The sequence below is a fragment of the Meleagris gallopavo genome, chromosome 4 (genome assembly GCF_905368555.1).
Source record: "Meleagris gallopavo chromosome 4, MGAL_WU_HG_1.1, whole genome shotgun sequence".
NCBI classification, from domain to species: domain Eukaryota; kingdom Metazoa; phylum Chordata; class Aves; order Galliformes; family Phasianidae; genus Meleagris; species Meleagris gallopavo.
Window position 1 is genome coordinate 1379235 of NC_139407.1, and position 16560 is coordinate 1395794.

At 39.0% G+C, this 16560-nt stretch overlaps 1 protein-coding gene across 3 annotated transcripts in view; it reads right to left on the minus strand.

Moving 5' to 3' along the window:
- The window catches only part of LOC146544392 (uncharacterized), a 79639-nt gene that overhangs the window by 7027 nt on the left and 56052 nt on the right, over positions 1–16560 (minus strand). The window contains exons 3-4 of one of the 3 annotated variants that reach the window (XR_014882801.1): positions 9854–9909; positions 9008–9172 (exon numbers count right to left, since the gene is read on the minus strand). The exons of 1 other annotated variant lie outside the window; for it this stretch is intronic. Coding sequence is in view for 1 of the 2 variants with exons in the window: in XM_085221993.1 (XP_085078119.1) it covers positions 9854–9909 (56 nt within the window). In the remaining variant the exon portion in view is untranslated. The remainder of the gene's footprint in view (positions 1–9007; positions 9173–9853; positions 9910–16560) is intronic. One more of the 3 variants, XM_085221993.1, reaches the window with a different exon arrangement.

A 16560-nucleotide genomic window follows, 5' to 3' on the forward strand; every position in this document is an offset into this window, starting at 1 on the left:
CCAGGATCATCTCTCCAGCCCTTTTTGAAGATGGGCATCACATTTGCCAGCTTGTGTTCCCAGAGAGTAACAAGTCTTACTACTAAAGACTGAGGCAAAGAGAGCATTATGTACCCCAGCCTTGTCCTGATCCTTGGTCACCATGTTGCCCTTGGCATCCAACGAGGGATGGAGATTCTCCCTAGCCCTCCTCTTACTGTTGATGTATTTATAGAAATATTTATTGTTATCTTTTACCTTAGTGGCCAAGTTCAGTTCTAGCTGGGCTTTGACTTTTCTAATTTTCTCCCTGTACAGTTTCACTGTGTACTTGTAATCATCATAAGCTGCTTGCCCACACTTCCAGAAACCATAAACTTTCCTTTTCTTCTTGAGTTCCATCCAAAGGTCTCTGTTCAGCCAATCCGGACTTCTTGCCCGTCAGTTCATATTCCATGACTTGGGGATGGTTGGCTCCTGCATCTTTAAAATAAACTTCCTTCAAGTATTCCCAGCCTTCCTGGGCTCCCACCCCAAAAAAAACTACCTTCTAAAGGAACCTCTCAACCATGGTCCTAAAAAGGCTAAAGTCTGCCCTCTACAAGTTCAAGCTGGCAGTTCTGCTGAGTCCCCTCCGTGGTTCAACAAGGATAAAGAAATCTAGCATAACATGCCCCAGACGGCCTCCAACCTTTACATTTCCCACAAGACCTTCTCTGTTAACAAACAGCAGATCCAGGATTTTGCTTCCCCTTGTTGGCTCCTTCACCAGCTAAGTCAGGAAGTTATCTCCCAAACTCTCTAGGAACTTCCAGGACTATTCCCTATCTGCTGTATTATAAATCCAGATGATGTCTCGGAAGTTGAAGTCTCCCACAAGAACAAGGGGGAGAGACCTTGAGACTTCACCCAACTGTCTATAAAGTGTCCTGTCCACCTCTTCATCCTGGTTGGGTGGCCTGTAGCAGACTCCCATGATAATGTCAGTCTTACTGGCCTTCATATTTATGCTGACTCATAAGCTCTCAACCCTATATTACCATCATTAATTTCCATACATTCACATTCTTTCTTAGCATAGAGGGCTACACCACCTCCTTTCCTGCCTTGTCTATCTCTCTTAAAAGTCAGTAGCCATCCATCACAACACTCCAGCTGTGTGAGTCATTCTACCACGTTTCCATGATTGCAACTATATCATAGCTTTCCGACCACACAATGGCTTCCAGCTCCTCCTGTTTGTTACCCATGCTACATGCATTAGTGTAAAAGCACCTGAGCTGGACCACCTGTTGAAAGGCAGTAGCACTAATACCCTCATGACCATACTCAGGTGTTTCCGTAGCCACCAACCTCACACCAACCCTTGTGTTCTTCCTACAAAAGGCTGAGTCGTGCTCCTCCTTCACCAAGACACAAAACTGTGGGATCTTACTAGCACATCCCCTTCCCATAAGCACTGGCATGTTACATATAGTCTCTGTTCTACTGACCCCAGTTACACTCCCACCCCTTCCTACCTGGTTTAAAGCTCTATCAATGAACCTTCCCAACTCCCATCGTAAGACCCCTTTCCAGCGGTGGGATAAGCTACTCCTATTGGTTGCCAGCAGGTCTGGTCTCATGTAAATCAAGCAGAGGTCAAAAAATCCAAACCCCTGCCAGGCACACCAGGCTTGGAGCCAGGAATTAATCCATTGGCCCAACGTGTTTAGTCCCTCATAGACTAACTCATCCCTAATTTACCAAATCTTCATTCCTCAGGCAAAAGAGGAATGAAAACTTGAAAATGGAGGCAATGCAATGAAGCGCATTAAAACTCTCAGGGTCTTTGCCACTACATCCCTCTTTCATGGAAGTTTTCCTGGCACTCTGAAGACCATCAGCCCCACGTGGAGCTGGCAAGGGGTTCAAGACAGACAAAAGGGCTGCCAAAACTGAAGTTCTCCTTGACACACAGAAATGCTTATGTTCGATGATGAAGAGATATTTATGATGATTCAAGCAAACTTTGCTCCTTGTTTTAACGTATCGTGTATACTTGTCACTAAATTAGTAGTCATTTGATATCTCTACCTAAAATCTGTTTATATCTTATTTTCTTCTGGGCAGTTCAGGTTTAAACGACCTGTTGTTTCATGTTTCAGAGCAACAGGAAAAATACTCATCTGCTTTTCAAGAAATTATTTGTGTTTCTCTTAAAGTGGCCTAAAAGGTATCACCTTAAGTATATGAGTAATTTCTACGCAGTTGAATGGTCTGAATAAAAATTCCACCTATGAAATTTTACCTACTTCAGAATATTTATTTACTTACATTTATTTATATTTAGAGCATTTTGTCCCTCATCATTCCCTATAACAGGAGGGATAGAGGAGAACAGAACCTGTGCTCCTGAACCCTTGATCTGTTGCCCGAGGGCTCTGAAGTCCTTCTTCAGAGTCCTTAGGGAAATTCTTCCTATATCATTGCTGCCTACCTGAAACAATAATAGGGGATAGTCATCTGAGGGCCGAACTAGGGAAGGAAGTTTCTTCTTTATGTCTTTAACCCAGTCCCCTGGGAGGCAACAGACCTCCCTGTGTAGAGGGTCTGGTCTATATATTGATCCTTCTGCTCCCTTCAGCAGAGAGTCACCAATGACAATGATCTGTTGTTTTTTCTTTGCTGAGGAGGTTTTAATGCTAAGTGTGGTCTGGCAAGTCTTTGGTAACACCACTAACTGGGGAGAACCATCATCACCATCACTGCCCAGTTGTCCCTGCAGAGCACTGTACCTGTTCTGCAGGGGCAGTTGGGTTGGCAGGGGAATCTCTTGTCAGACGCTTCTGCATCGCTGAGCAGGGACCTTTTGCCATTGCTCCACGCCCTCTAATTCTTGACTGTAGGAGGAGGAGAGGACAGGGTGTTCAGTGTAACAGGAACATTGTCTGCCTGCTGGTTCCCCTCTGTCACCTGTTTGAAAGGCAGCAGGGAGTGACGTGCTCTATGTGGAGCCTCAGCTGGCTGCCTAGATTTTAGGGCCAATAAGGACTGGCACCACCAATCAATTTCCCACTTATATTCCTTCATGCTCCTCAGCCTCTCCACCTCCTCTGTCAGGTCAGCCACAAGGCTGAGTAAGTCATAAACATAAAGCAGATTTTTGCCATTATCTTCCAGATGATATTCCCACCTTTAGACTCTGAAAATATGTAGTAGAATCAACTATGTCTTCTTGTATTTACAGTATTTTAAAGTGATTGGTGTTTTACTCTTTTGTGTATAGTATTTTGTTCAAAATTTATTTCAAGAGTATTACTTTTTGAAGCTAACTTGCTTTTCTAAAAATAAGTTGATCTTGTTGTGAATTATATTCATAGAATCATACAATCACTGAGGTTGTAAAAGACCTCTAAGATCATACAGTCCAACCATCCACATATCACCAGTATTTCCCCCTAACGAATGTCCCTCAGTACAACATGTAAACATTTTTTGAACACCTTCAGGGTCGGTGACTCCATCACCTCCCTGATCAGCCCGTTCCAGTGCCTGACCACTCATTCAGAGAAGAAGTATTTAGTAATGTCCAACATGGACGTTATCTGTCCAAACCACGAGCTGCCAGTTTCTCCAGGAGAATACTGTGGGAGACAGCGTCAAAGGTTTTGCTGAAGTCTAGGTAGACTATGTCAACAACCTTTCTCTCATACTGTATGGGAATCACAGCCTGAACCTCTGATTGATCACCTGAGGCGAGCAATGAGTCAGCCCTGGGAACACAGGTGAAGGCAATTCTCCTGTGCTGCAGGAAGAGGTGGAGCCTGGCTGCACCTCTGCTAGACCTATTTAAGAGCTGACTGCCAGTAGGGAAGGACCTTTTTCTGGAGATTCCTTCTTTGGAGTTTTCCAGTGAGCCCAGGATAAGGGTAAGCCTTATTTCTATTCTTTTTGATGTAATAACTTGGCCAAACTCTTGTGTATGTTTCTTAATTATAACACCTGTATATTCATTAATTATACACATGCTCCAGGCAGCTCATTCAGTCATAGAAGGAGATTAGGTTGGTCAGGGAGGACTTGCCTTACACAAGCCTATGCTGGCATGAACTCATTTGTTACATGTTTTAACTTGTAACATGCATCTTCATTTGCATGTATTTATTACTGTCTTTATTTTGCTGCATTTCTGTAAATTTAATTGCTTGTTAAACCAAGATTGCTTTAAATACATATTTAGACCCAAATTCCTGCAGTCATTAAATAGGTTGCAAGTCTTCAGGTACAAGAGAAATGTCCTGTGAACAGCAATGAAGTGTAACTGCACATGTAATTGATGTAGTTGAAAAAAGGAATCTCTTTTAATTGTTCTTTTAGCAGGTAGCTCAAATGACAAATTAAAAACAAGCCTCTGCTCATTAATACAGATAAGGGTTCTGAACTTTTATCAGAGCCCTCTTACATGTGATGTTGATGTAACAGCTGTTTCTGGAAACAGTACTAATTCAGTGATGTGAGAAGAAAAGAGGTATGACGACCCTTTTCACAACAGCTATCAAATAGTGACATTGTAACATTTAAATGCTTGAGTTTCCTTTGGAGAATCTAATAAGGATTGGGGAAAAAAAAGTGATAATTTTTTTAGTAAACTTTCAACTTTCTGAGGGCTAATCACTCCCTCATGAAAAAAGAACTAAGGGGGAGAAGAAATTTGATCAAATGTGGTAGAAATGTGGCAGAACAAATGCATATTTATAATCCTTTCTCCTTGTTTTCTTTGTAAGTTTTTTCTCTTTGTTTTTGTTTTGGTCATCATGCAGAAAATTCTTACCTTAGACATGAGCACTCTCGTGATGTAATCATTATGGAATGAACCAAAATGCTGAGAAAGCCTTAAGGATTGGCTTGCTTTCAAAAATTATAAAGACTTTCCTGGGATTTTTGATAAGTTCTTCCACCAGAAGTACTATGGTGTATTTAACTCGAATGTTTCAAGTTACATGTAATAAAACTTATTGTTACTGCTTGCATTGGGGAAATACAAGATGTGGGCAAATCAAACTGAACAGAATCCTATTTGAATCTGTATTTCTACAAAATTTTTTGTGTACATTATGTGATGACAGATTAAATCCTTGTTTTCCTCATACTGATATCTGTAGAGGCAGTACTGATCTTGTACTTGTACATACAAAGACTGCAGTAAAATACAAATTAGAGCATTGTTGTCCTAAGCACGAGGTCTAGTACTGACAGCAAGAAGGGGTGAAGAGAAGGGAGATGGATACAAAATGTAGATCTGAGAGCTGATCTGTGCTTGCTGATTTTCTAGTAAGGGCGAGGAACTCAGTGACTGTTTATGGGAGAGGCTCCACTGAACAATGACTACTCCTTCTAAGAGGTATCAATTCTCACTTCCCAGACCTTTTCTCATATCAGAAAATGTAGAAAGCCAAGTAGTGCTTCAGTCCACTTTCTCAGCATTTTTTCTCAGCAATCCTGCCTGGTTCCTAACTTTCTAGGATATATCTTTTTCATTTCTCGCACTAATGATTATTGGAAACATCATCAACAACAAAGAAACAAAAAAACAGACAAACACAAACCATTGCTGTTAAACCATTTGAACAAGTGAATGGGGCTTTGAAGAACAAAGTGACAGTGATCTCCTTGCTTTCTTTTGCTGTGGCTTCATGTTGGCTAACATTAAAACTTTTCAAAATAAGTATGCAATGTGGAGAAATATTATTTTGATAGTCGCAATTTAAGGAACCTGATATACTAGAAGAAAAGTGATTACTTGTGTAATTTTAAACGTTACAAAAATGTAGAAATCTAGCTCAGATACTCAGGCTATAGCTTGTGAAAAAGCAATAGAAGTGAAAGTCAGGTATTTCTTATGCATGCCAAGAGAGAAATGTTTGAAGTCCAAACCTTAGCTAACTTACAATGTTCTTATGTAGCTTTACCTTTTGCTTTGGTTGGTCATAAATTATATAAAAAGGTTATGAACTTCTGAAGCAAAATATTTCCTAAAATGGCATTTCATAATATACACGTAAACAAGTACAATACTAATACCTTCACAAATGCATAACTGTATTTGCATTTGTATGTACTACAAACATTATCTATTTATTTATTAGGGAGGTCTCTAACTTTGAATGCTGTGCAGTAGCAGTTATACTGGTGACCCTCCAGGTGTTGGAGGGCTGCAATCAATTTCCATGTGCATTTGCTTAATTTTACATTGCTTATGTCTATTTTAATTCCTGAGCTTTGAACATGTCATAGTGGATGGAAAATAATTAATGAAAAAGTGCTTTAACATACCTGGAAGTATTTTTATCATCTTTGAAGGTTATTCTGTATATTCTTACCTTCTCTTCTACTGTTGCAGTAAATAAATTCAAAAGCAAGAAAGCACAAAAGAAGCTAGCTGTGGCGGTGGTAATAATGTTTTATGTCTTTCATTATCTTTCAGTTGTAGTTTTTCATCTATCATATTCTGCTTCAACTATCTTTAGAGCAGAGTAGTTTTCCTCGCCTCTTATAATGTCTGTCTTCCTCCTTACTCTTTCTGATTTTCCTAGTACCTTTCCCTTTCATGTTTCTGTTCTGCATTTCCCTCAAGGACATTCACTTAGAAGTTTACTTGAAATAACAGGAATTTTTGAAAGTACTTCTTCTTAATTGTAAAGGAAGCTGATTGCAGGAAGCTGTAAGTTTCAGCTGAGTTACTGTTTTGAAGAAAGTCCTTAAATATCTTGGGTAATGTGTTCAAATTGAAAGGGATATGGATTATAATGCATGTTGTGACTTAGGAATAGACTGAATAGCTGTGAAGAGTCTCCAAAAAAACTAATATTGTTTATTTTAGAGGCATTTCCAGAGCAGTACCAGCTTCAGCTTTTACACAATTGCAACTAGTACACATTCAGTTTTGAGTTCAATAGGAACAGAGCTAGAAATGAAACTTGCATTAAACTTGTGCACGGCTGAAGTACAGGAGAGTATAAGATAAAGAGGAGAAAAGATCAATTTATAAATTGAGAAATGAAGAAGAGGAATTGTAAATCAGATAACAGTGGTGAGAATAGCCAGAGACATGGCACTGTATGAAATGAAGAAACTTAATAAAGCATAAAAGACTTGATAGTAAAGACGATTGTGGGGTTTTTTCTATAGAAATTTCAGTGAGACATTGTGAAGTGGCATGATTTATAAATTCATAAGCATGCTGATCCCACTTGCTGGCTGACTTTAGTAGGCCTTACATCACTCTAAGAAATTCTGAAAAATCTGTGGGGATGGAAACAAGTTTACTAAGCACAAGAGAAGGCAATACCACTGTGACATGTCTAGAACTTGAACACCCTGATCTGGGTGCTTATGAGTTGCTAGGTGCATGATGCTTTAGGATTAATATAGCAACCTACAGAGAAGGATTTGGAAGTTCTGGTGAACAAGAAGATGGATACGAGCCAGCAGCATGCACTTGCAGCCCAGAAGGCTGACAGTATCATCAAAAGAGTGCTGGCCAGCAGGGAGAAAGGAGGTGATTGTCCCCCCCCTCTACTTTGCCCTTGCGAAGCCCCATCTGCTATACTGCATCCAGCCCTTGGGCTCCCAATACAGGGAAGGTGTGGAGCTGTTGGAGTGGGTCCAGAGGAGGTCCACAGATTATCAGAGGACTGGAGCACCGTTACATGAAGAAAAGTTGAAGGAACGGGCTTGTTTAGCTTGGCAAAGAGAAGACTTCAAGGAAACATCAGTGGAGCCTTTCACTGCTTAAAGGGAGCTTATAGAAAGGATGGCAAACCAACTTTTTATATGGTCTGGTAGTGAAAGGACCAGAGAGAACGGTTTTAATCTAAAAGAAGGGAGATTTAGATTAGATTCTAGGAGGTAGTTTTTTGTTCAGAGTGGTGAGGCCTTGGTCCAGGCTTCCCAGAGAAGTGGTGGAGACTCTCAGTAATTTGCAGATTGCATCAGGTTGGGAGGAACTTCAATCTGCTTGAGGGCAGGAAGGCTCTACAGAGGGATCTGGACAGGCTGGATAGCTGGGCTGAGGCCAACAGGATGAAGTTCAACAAGATCGGGTGCTGGGTCCTGCACTTTGGCTGCAATGACCCCAGGCAGAGCTACAGGCTTGGAGCAGAGTGGATTGAAGACTGTGGAAGGAATAAACTTGGGGGTATTTGGTCAATGTTGGGCTGAACATGACGAAGCAGTGTGCTCAGGCAGCGAAGAAGGCCAATGGCATCCTGGCTTGTGTCAGAAACGGTGTTGCCAGCAGGAGCAGGGAGGTGGTTGTGCCTCTGTACTCAGACCTGGTAAGGCTGTTTCTCAGGGTCTATATTATGTTTTGTGCTCCTCACTGTGAGAAAGACATTGAGGCCCTGGAGTGTGTCCAGAGAAGGGCAATGAAGCTGGAGAGGGGTCTGGAGCACAGGCCTTATAAGAAGTGTCTGTGGGAGCTGGGATTGTCTGGAGAAGAGGAGGTCAGGGGAGTCCTTATTGCTCTCTATCCTTGCCTGAAGGAAGGCTGTGGTGAGGTGGGAGTTGTCCTCTTCTCCTGTGCAACTAAGAATAGTTATAGAGGCAATGTATGAGGGGAGATTCAGATTGAACATTAAGAAATAATTCTACTCTGAGAGAGTGCTCAGGTGCTAGAATGGGCTGCCTGAGGAGGTGGTGGAGTCACCACTCTGGGGTGGTTCAAGGAACATTTAGATGTTGTACTGAGGGACATCGTTTAGAGGGAAATATTGGTGATAGGTGAACAGTTGACTGGATGATCTTAGAGGTCTTCTACAACCTTTGTTATTCTACAATTTTATGGCAGCAAACGGGCAGTCTGACAAAATCATGTCTGACATGGAAGTGCGTATGGAGCAAAGGTGTGACTGAATTTTGTCATGCAGAAAAAGATGGCACACAATGACATTCAGCATTATTTGCTGAACACTTATAAGACCAAACGGTAAGAGTGAGTACAGGGGTCAGTGGTGCATTTCAGCAGTGGGTAGTGACAATGGGTTACCTCCACTTTTGCAGATTTTTACACACACACAGCATGCAGGCTCTTGTTTATAGCTGGCAAATGCATAGCTGGTGGTGGTGAGTGTTTAAAAAATAATGATTTTTAGCCGAGATTTTGTTCTATCAAGTGTTGTTCTTGAGCTCTTGTGTATCTGTTGCAATTTCCCTGGAAATAAATGGGAGGTATTACTTTTGAAGCAACCTACATACTTTAATATATTTTCTTAATTAAAACTCTTTAAGAAGGTTTGCTTTTTACTATATTGTTGTTAAGTTAAACATCAGTCTTGTTGCAGTTAAAGGAGATATTACTGATTTGGGATAAAAATTAAACATTGCTAAAAATAAAGTTCAAGTAATTGTGTTTTTGACAGTAAGTTCAATTTTTTTCCTTCTGTCACCTCATGTCTAATTTTGGGGAACAGAGAATTAAGTACACTTCTTGTGTACATTCTTGTCAGTGTCCCTTTAAGTTGTGAGGATGTGCAGAGTAGTTAGGAATGCGAGATACTGTAGGGTACCAAGCGTGTGATGTGATGTTGCTAAGCAACATCCTCTTTGTTTTAAACAAACTGCACAGAGCTGGCAGCAGCTGTTAGAGATCTTGGCTTCTGACAGCAACACAGACTTCAAAAGGACCTAGAGCAAAGAACCTCCAAAATGAGCCATAGTATAAAAAGCAATCCTGTGGTGCTAGTAAATGTGAGAAGCTATCTTGTTAAGATAGCAGATACCATTATCTGTTAGAATTTTCTATTGAGATATTCTTGTGACAACTACTCGTTTAGTTGAATTTAAAAAATATCTTTAGATATCCATATTTCAGTTTCATTTTTGGCAAGAATACCTTTTGTAACTCCCAGTGTAGCAACTCCTTGAGTATAATGGAATAGCATTGTATGCCTGCAGTCAGGGAAAGAAAAAGTTACCTTTAGGATAGCAGTGTCCATGCATGTGTTTGCAGATTTTCTTCTTTTTCTTTGTGTATTCTTACATCTCAGAAACAGAAGAGAGCTCCTGTTTGACAGTGTTACAGTCCGTAAAAATAGGTGTAGGTGTAGCACACTAACCTGTCAAAATGGCAAAACTTTCAGACAGGAACCAGTCCCCAAAGCTTCAATAGGAAGCCCAGATCTGTACTGAAATAACCCAAGACCTGTCAAAATTTTTCACATTAGAGGCAGATAAGTAAGTCTGTAAACAGTCTAGTAGTCTGGAAATACATCTGGAATGTGAAAAATTCAGAATTCCTCCATACCACTTGTTTTCCTGCCTCCTGAGTGTTGAAAGCAAACCAGCATACATCCAGCAGCCAGGCAGTGCTGCGCTGCTGCTAATATTCATGTCTCTCAGTGCAGCAGTATTTCAGTTGCAGCAACTTTTTAGCTTGTCTGCCTAGCTACTGCATTATTCACACCCTACGACAACACAAGTGAGATCAGCAACTCAGTGCCTGGTAATGTTCTCCTATTCCCATGTGAATGTTCTGAACATTGCATCACTGGCAGGTGCCATGCTGTATCTCATCTCATTGTTCTGTTTTATCTATACCCATCGATAAAAGGCAGACTTCTCTGTCTACCTAGTTAAAGATGTCACTGGAAACTTCTCAGTTCTTGAGTCACTCTCCGTGGTGTAAGGAATGTTTAAGGACACGGAATAGATGACTTTCTTCTTGCTCTATAAATGACCAGACAACAAAGCTGAAGTTTGATTGTACTAGATGCTAGTATTTTCTATACTAGACACAGATCTACTTTCTTAGATCCTTTTCTATCTCCTTGTTTAGTTTTTAATTCCATCCTGTAGGGATTATCTTTTTCAAGATAAACTTAGTCAAATTTGATCGTTGACTGTTGAAAAAGTTTAGAATGTGAAAATGGTCATACTGGTTCAGTGCAGGGATGTGTGTAGCATGATTTCCTGACCTAAAAGGGGCATGTACTGGTGCCTTAAAGAGGAACAAAAAATGAGCCAGAATGAGACTTTCTCAAGGAATTCTGCTCTCTGACTAGACCTTGGTTCACAGGATTTCCTGAGCTCGATCCAACTTATGTATTCGTGCGTTTAGTATTGATATGGTTCTCTCTTTAGTAATTTTTAATATTTCTCCTTGCATTTTCTTCCTTCTAAACGACAATACTTTCTGCATCCACATGGTCTTCTGACTGGGAGTTGCATTGTTCAGCACTGTACATTAAATCACATCCTTTGGTTTGTTTTGGGCCTGTGTCTCTCAGTTGATCATTTTCTTCACATATGTAGACAGAGGCTGTGAATAGTCTAGTCAGCTTTGTACCATTTCCATGCATTTTATGATTTTGTAGGTTTTTAATTTTTTTCATCAAGTGGAACAGTTTTATGCTACCCACTTGTTCTTATGAAAAGCATTACTTTCCTTTGCTTGATTTTTTTTTTTGCAGTTCTTTTATATTCTTTTTTAGTTTCATACAGTTTTCAAGGGGATTACAAGCATAATATTTTTTGCTATCACTTAATGATGTGGGTTTTTGTTTGTTTTCCTTTTTTAATAATTCCTAGAGGTTTGACTTTTTTTTTTAATTTCTGCCTAGCACAGACCTGGTATTGATCTTGACAAATCATTATTTTCCATCAATAACAAGGTTATCTGGGATTCTTTGTTCTAATATTTTTTTTTATTCTTTTTCTTTTGCCAAAAAAATCAAAGACTGGCAGTATTATGGCCTATCACTTTGCCTAAAGCATGAACGGCATTATACATGTGATACTAAATTGGCAGGAAAGAGGTCTGAATTCACATATCTTTTTATCATACTGAATGTCCAGATAATGAGTATTGTTTCCTAAATTATGTTTAAAAACATCTGGCCTCCTTTCCTCAAGGCTTTCAATACAATAAATCTTTTCTGTGGGATGACATACTTTCTGCATACATGCAAATCCTGCTTAATGTAGAAGTAATCATGTGAATAAACTACCCTGTTTCCTCAGCTTATGAGCTACTTGTATGAATGTTCAAACTCAGATTTAACACTGATTTCGGAAAGAACGTTTGCAGCACATATACAACATTGTACTTTGTAGAATCCAGTCAATTAGAAAAAAATCTAGGTAACCTGTAGTTAACTTCTAGCAAATTGTAATTCTATACTCTTGAATACTTGCCTTTTGTATCATAATAATGAAAAGAAAATGGATATGTTCACTATTATGTACCTTGTTTGTACACTGAAATGAAAACTTTAAAATGTTAAGCCTAGTCATTGTCGTATAATAAGAAAAAAAGGAACATGCCAGAACTTAATAATATCGCAATGTTATTTTTAAAGCCCTATGGCTGTAGCTGTTTGAGGCACGTGCATCCAATCTTTTGGCTTGCCTGGGCTGTGCTGAGTGAAGAGGAACTGTCTTGGGCCATGGATATAAGGTGTAATATCTTCAATGTATATAATAAAAAAATAAAATTAAAAATATATATTTTTAAACATAGCAACAAAACCCCAAAACTAATGGGGTATTTGACCTCATTTTGTGAAATTAATGCATCAGTCTGATTCAGTGGAAAGGTTGTAATTCTCAAGGTCTTGTCAGATTTTTGATTAAACTTTACGCTTCCTATACTTTTATCCTTGAAAACAGTTGTTCAAAAATGTACATACTGTACAGCCCAAAAGTGATGACATAAATGAGACATGATTATAAAGTAAGGGACTTCTTTCTTTGGTAAGAGAGGTTTTAAAAAGTCTAGTAATTGGTGATCAGATTTTTCTTTGAGTTCAGTATCTGATTGCAAGTCTATACATCAAAAATTGATTGGTAATGTATTGATCTTAACTGAAATTGAATCATAAATATAGAAAAAAAATAATGGGATTTTAAGCTGTCTTGAAACCTATTTTCAAATTCCTTTATCAAAATGGAAAACACAGCTGCATATTTTTTACTCTTCATGGGACTGTGTTTATCAAAAATGCATAAAATTATTTGCCATAACTTGAGTTGGCACTGCACCGCACCCTCTCTGTCTCCCAGTTTTGACCCAGATGGCATTAATAGCACAACAGTGTGTGGTTGTCACTAAGTGATGGGAATGGACGCAGGGTCAGGCTGGGCCTCTTGGCAGGATAGAGCCCCCACCACAGTAGTGTGAGGCAGGAAGCAGCTGCAGGGCAGGTTGGACGTGCCTGGTTTAAGGTGATTTCCTCATAAACATAATACTAATGCCCAGAAGTATGTAAATTAACATCAAACACTAGAACATATTTGGCTCAGTTATGTTCCATTCCTCAAAATGCCATCCCTGAGGGAACAGCTTTTTTCAACTCGCCAGTTAAATCAAAAAGGAAACATCAAAGGAACAAATCTGTAGTTACAGCAAAGCCATAGAAGTAATCTTATATTTACATATTACTGTTTACAAGCATACAACAAAAGTGATGAAATCAACCCATCCCTGCAGTGTTAGAGTGTAGGGAGGGTAAAGTCTAGCTCTCCATGTATTCACACCTCATTTTATTTCTCACTTTCCTTCAACTTCATTGGTATCTGCTCTATTGGAGCTGCCAGTGCAGAAAGCTTCCTACGAACAGAGAGTGGTACAAGAGAATAATTGTGCCATGTCATATGCACATCAGTGGTGAAGAGGGGTAGCTAAGCACCACCTGACCACATCAGCACTTCAGAGAGAAGTGGAATGTTCCATGTATGGGAAATGGGATCAAGTGCAAGTGTGCTAGATCTTTCTTTCTCTATCAGTTTTTCCGAAGGATCATTTGGATACTTCAGGGTCCAGTTGCAGATATTGATGTACTGACTTTATCTGCGCTGTGTTTAGGAAGTGTGATTGCTCTATCAATTTTAGTTTAACTACAGCAGCATGGGATGTCACCTGTTCTTCAAAAGCTCATTCATCTCCTTGAATGCCTGTGCAGGCAACTGCCTAAAGTGCTTGTCCTGTGTTTCACAGCTGCTTGTGCTTAAACTCTCTAAATTAAAGTTGGCTTGGATATGCTATATACATACCCATCTGCAAATAGTCATCTTGTTGAGGGCAAACAGGAGAGGAGAAAGCAGGAGCTTCCGTTAGGCAAGGGGCAGAAGTGACCTCAGTTTGTGCCAGGGCTTTTTTAGATTGGATGTCAGGAAGAATTTCTACTTGGAAAAGGTGGTCAAGCATTGGAATGGACAGCCCAAGGAGGTGATGGAGTCTCCATCTCTGGAGATCTTTAAGAGACACGTGGACAGGGTAGTTGATGACATGATTTAGCGATTGATCTGCAGTGCCAGGTAGATGGTTGGGCTTGATCCTAAGGTTCTCTTCTGACTGCAATGATTTTATGATTCTACTCTGTCCAATGACAGTGAGTCAAGTATAGACCAGAAAGCATGCGTAGCTCTCTGACACTTAAGACATTAACTGCTTTATTGCTGTGGCAATTCAAGATGAAAACATGGATATTCAGATACTTAAGTACTTCTGAAACTCCATAGAATTACCTAGCTTAGTTATGCTGCTTGGAATTTTTGTGCATCTTCTTGGTTTATCTGCTTGTTGCTAATCGATGTGGTGGTTAGACATTTGTTAGTAAGAGCCTAATAAGAGAGAGATACATCAAGAGGAAATGAAATAACAAAATAAAGATACAGGTTTCTTCTAGAGCATTCTGGTTCTCACTCAAGTGAGAAGGGTTCATTTTCCCAAAGCTAGCTCTGAAAAGGTACTTGGATGGACAGGTGGAGAATGACACTGGAGAAGGAATTAGCAGGAGAGTACACAGGCGTTTCCCATTCAGTAGTGAAGATGAATTAGGTACTGATCTGTTGAGTTAGCTTGCTGGGCTGAGCTCAAATAGAGGAGTGAGGTGTACATGACAAAGTAATTGTCAAAAGTTATTCTAAAGCCATGATTTCTGGGAAAAAAAAAAAAGAAAAAAAGGAAAAGTGCATCTCTGCGTCATTTGCCACATGTAAATTAAAGCAACACAAAGCCCTTTGTTTCTGGTTCTAGTTGGCAACACTCAACACTTTGTAACAATTAAACAATGAGTGAAATAAAACCTGTTCACTATTTGAGAGTGGTGGAGTATGTGGTGATTTAGAATGATTTTGCTGTGTTATTCTGCCCAAAATATTGTAGCTAAGCACTGAAATTATCCTGGGTGGTTATCAGTTCAACTCTGTTATGACAGTACTTCACTGAAGAAAAATGAAGTAAATAACAGTCCTGCAAAACTCAACCTTTTAAAAATACAAAAATATGAAAGAGTGACTATTTATAATCCCGGATTTTTGAAACAAGTCATTTTATCCATCTAGGAGGGTACTGGTTACCGTCTCTGCCATATGTTTCTACATTCTTGATCCACATCCATCTGGCTCAGAAATCTGTCAGAGTGAGTTAGAAAAGTGATTTGAATGATCTTAGAAATTAAAAGCATATTTGTATTCTGGCTTGTGTAGATTACAGGAAAAATGGCTTTTAAAAAATTCAGTATAGTATTTGGTATGAGTAGATTGCACATTTTAAGTTTTCTGCAAGCAGTTTCCTTGCTTTTCATTTGCTTTTCCCCCTGCAGAGAAATACTTTTTAATTATATTTTTAGGATAAATTTGTTACAGTAATTTATCATTTGGGATTTACAACAAGAGCTGGCTAGGTAGCATCTCATCATTTGCCATTTGCTATTAATTACGCAACTATCAGAGCTACAGTAATCATTGCAGCTGCCTGAAGGATATCCTAGATAAGGTTAAACATCATTGGAAGGATTCCACTGCAGCATTTTCACTAGCATTTTTATTATTCAAATAGTTCAAAATTAAATACTTAAAAAACAAAGTACTGTGTTTTGGAGAGTTCTTAGGTAATAAAGATTGCAAAGATTGTTTCAACACTGGTGAATCCAAAGTAAATGACCTGCAGTGATTTTAATCAATTAATCATGTTCAGAGTTCTGTTCCTATAACAGTGTATTTTTTGTTTCTTCTTTAGTTACGCTTAATTTTTGCATTAATAAAAACTTCATGGAAAGTTGAAGTGATCAACTAGCTATTTGATAAGAAAATAGCAGGATCTCTGAAATTGTCCTTGGCCATCTCTCAGACCAGAGCAGCCATGTTTTTACTTTTAGTTAATATACACAAATACTATTTGATACTGAGTTTTAAATGTGAAAGAAATATTTTTCTTAGCAGAGGAGTAACAGTATGTCAAGGTAGATATTGTCATGCTTTTTTTTAATTTGCCAATTATATTAAATAGAATCAGCTAATACATATGTGCTTTCATGTTTTAATGCATTTGTATTCTAATATGAATTTAAATCTTTTCCCCATTTAGAGTTATAAAGAATGCTGTCTAATGACCACTTCACGTATGTCAATTACATATGGGAAAGAGAAATTATATTAATTTTGCATTTCGTTTCTATATTCGCAAGTCAGCACAGAGAGAAGTTAGAACACTAAATACATTCAAGCTTGCAAGGGAAAAATGAGTTTGCTGGAAGAAATTTCTGGAAGTTTTTTTTGAGAAATGTGGCTAAATAAGGTGTTATTTGCAACACACACAGT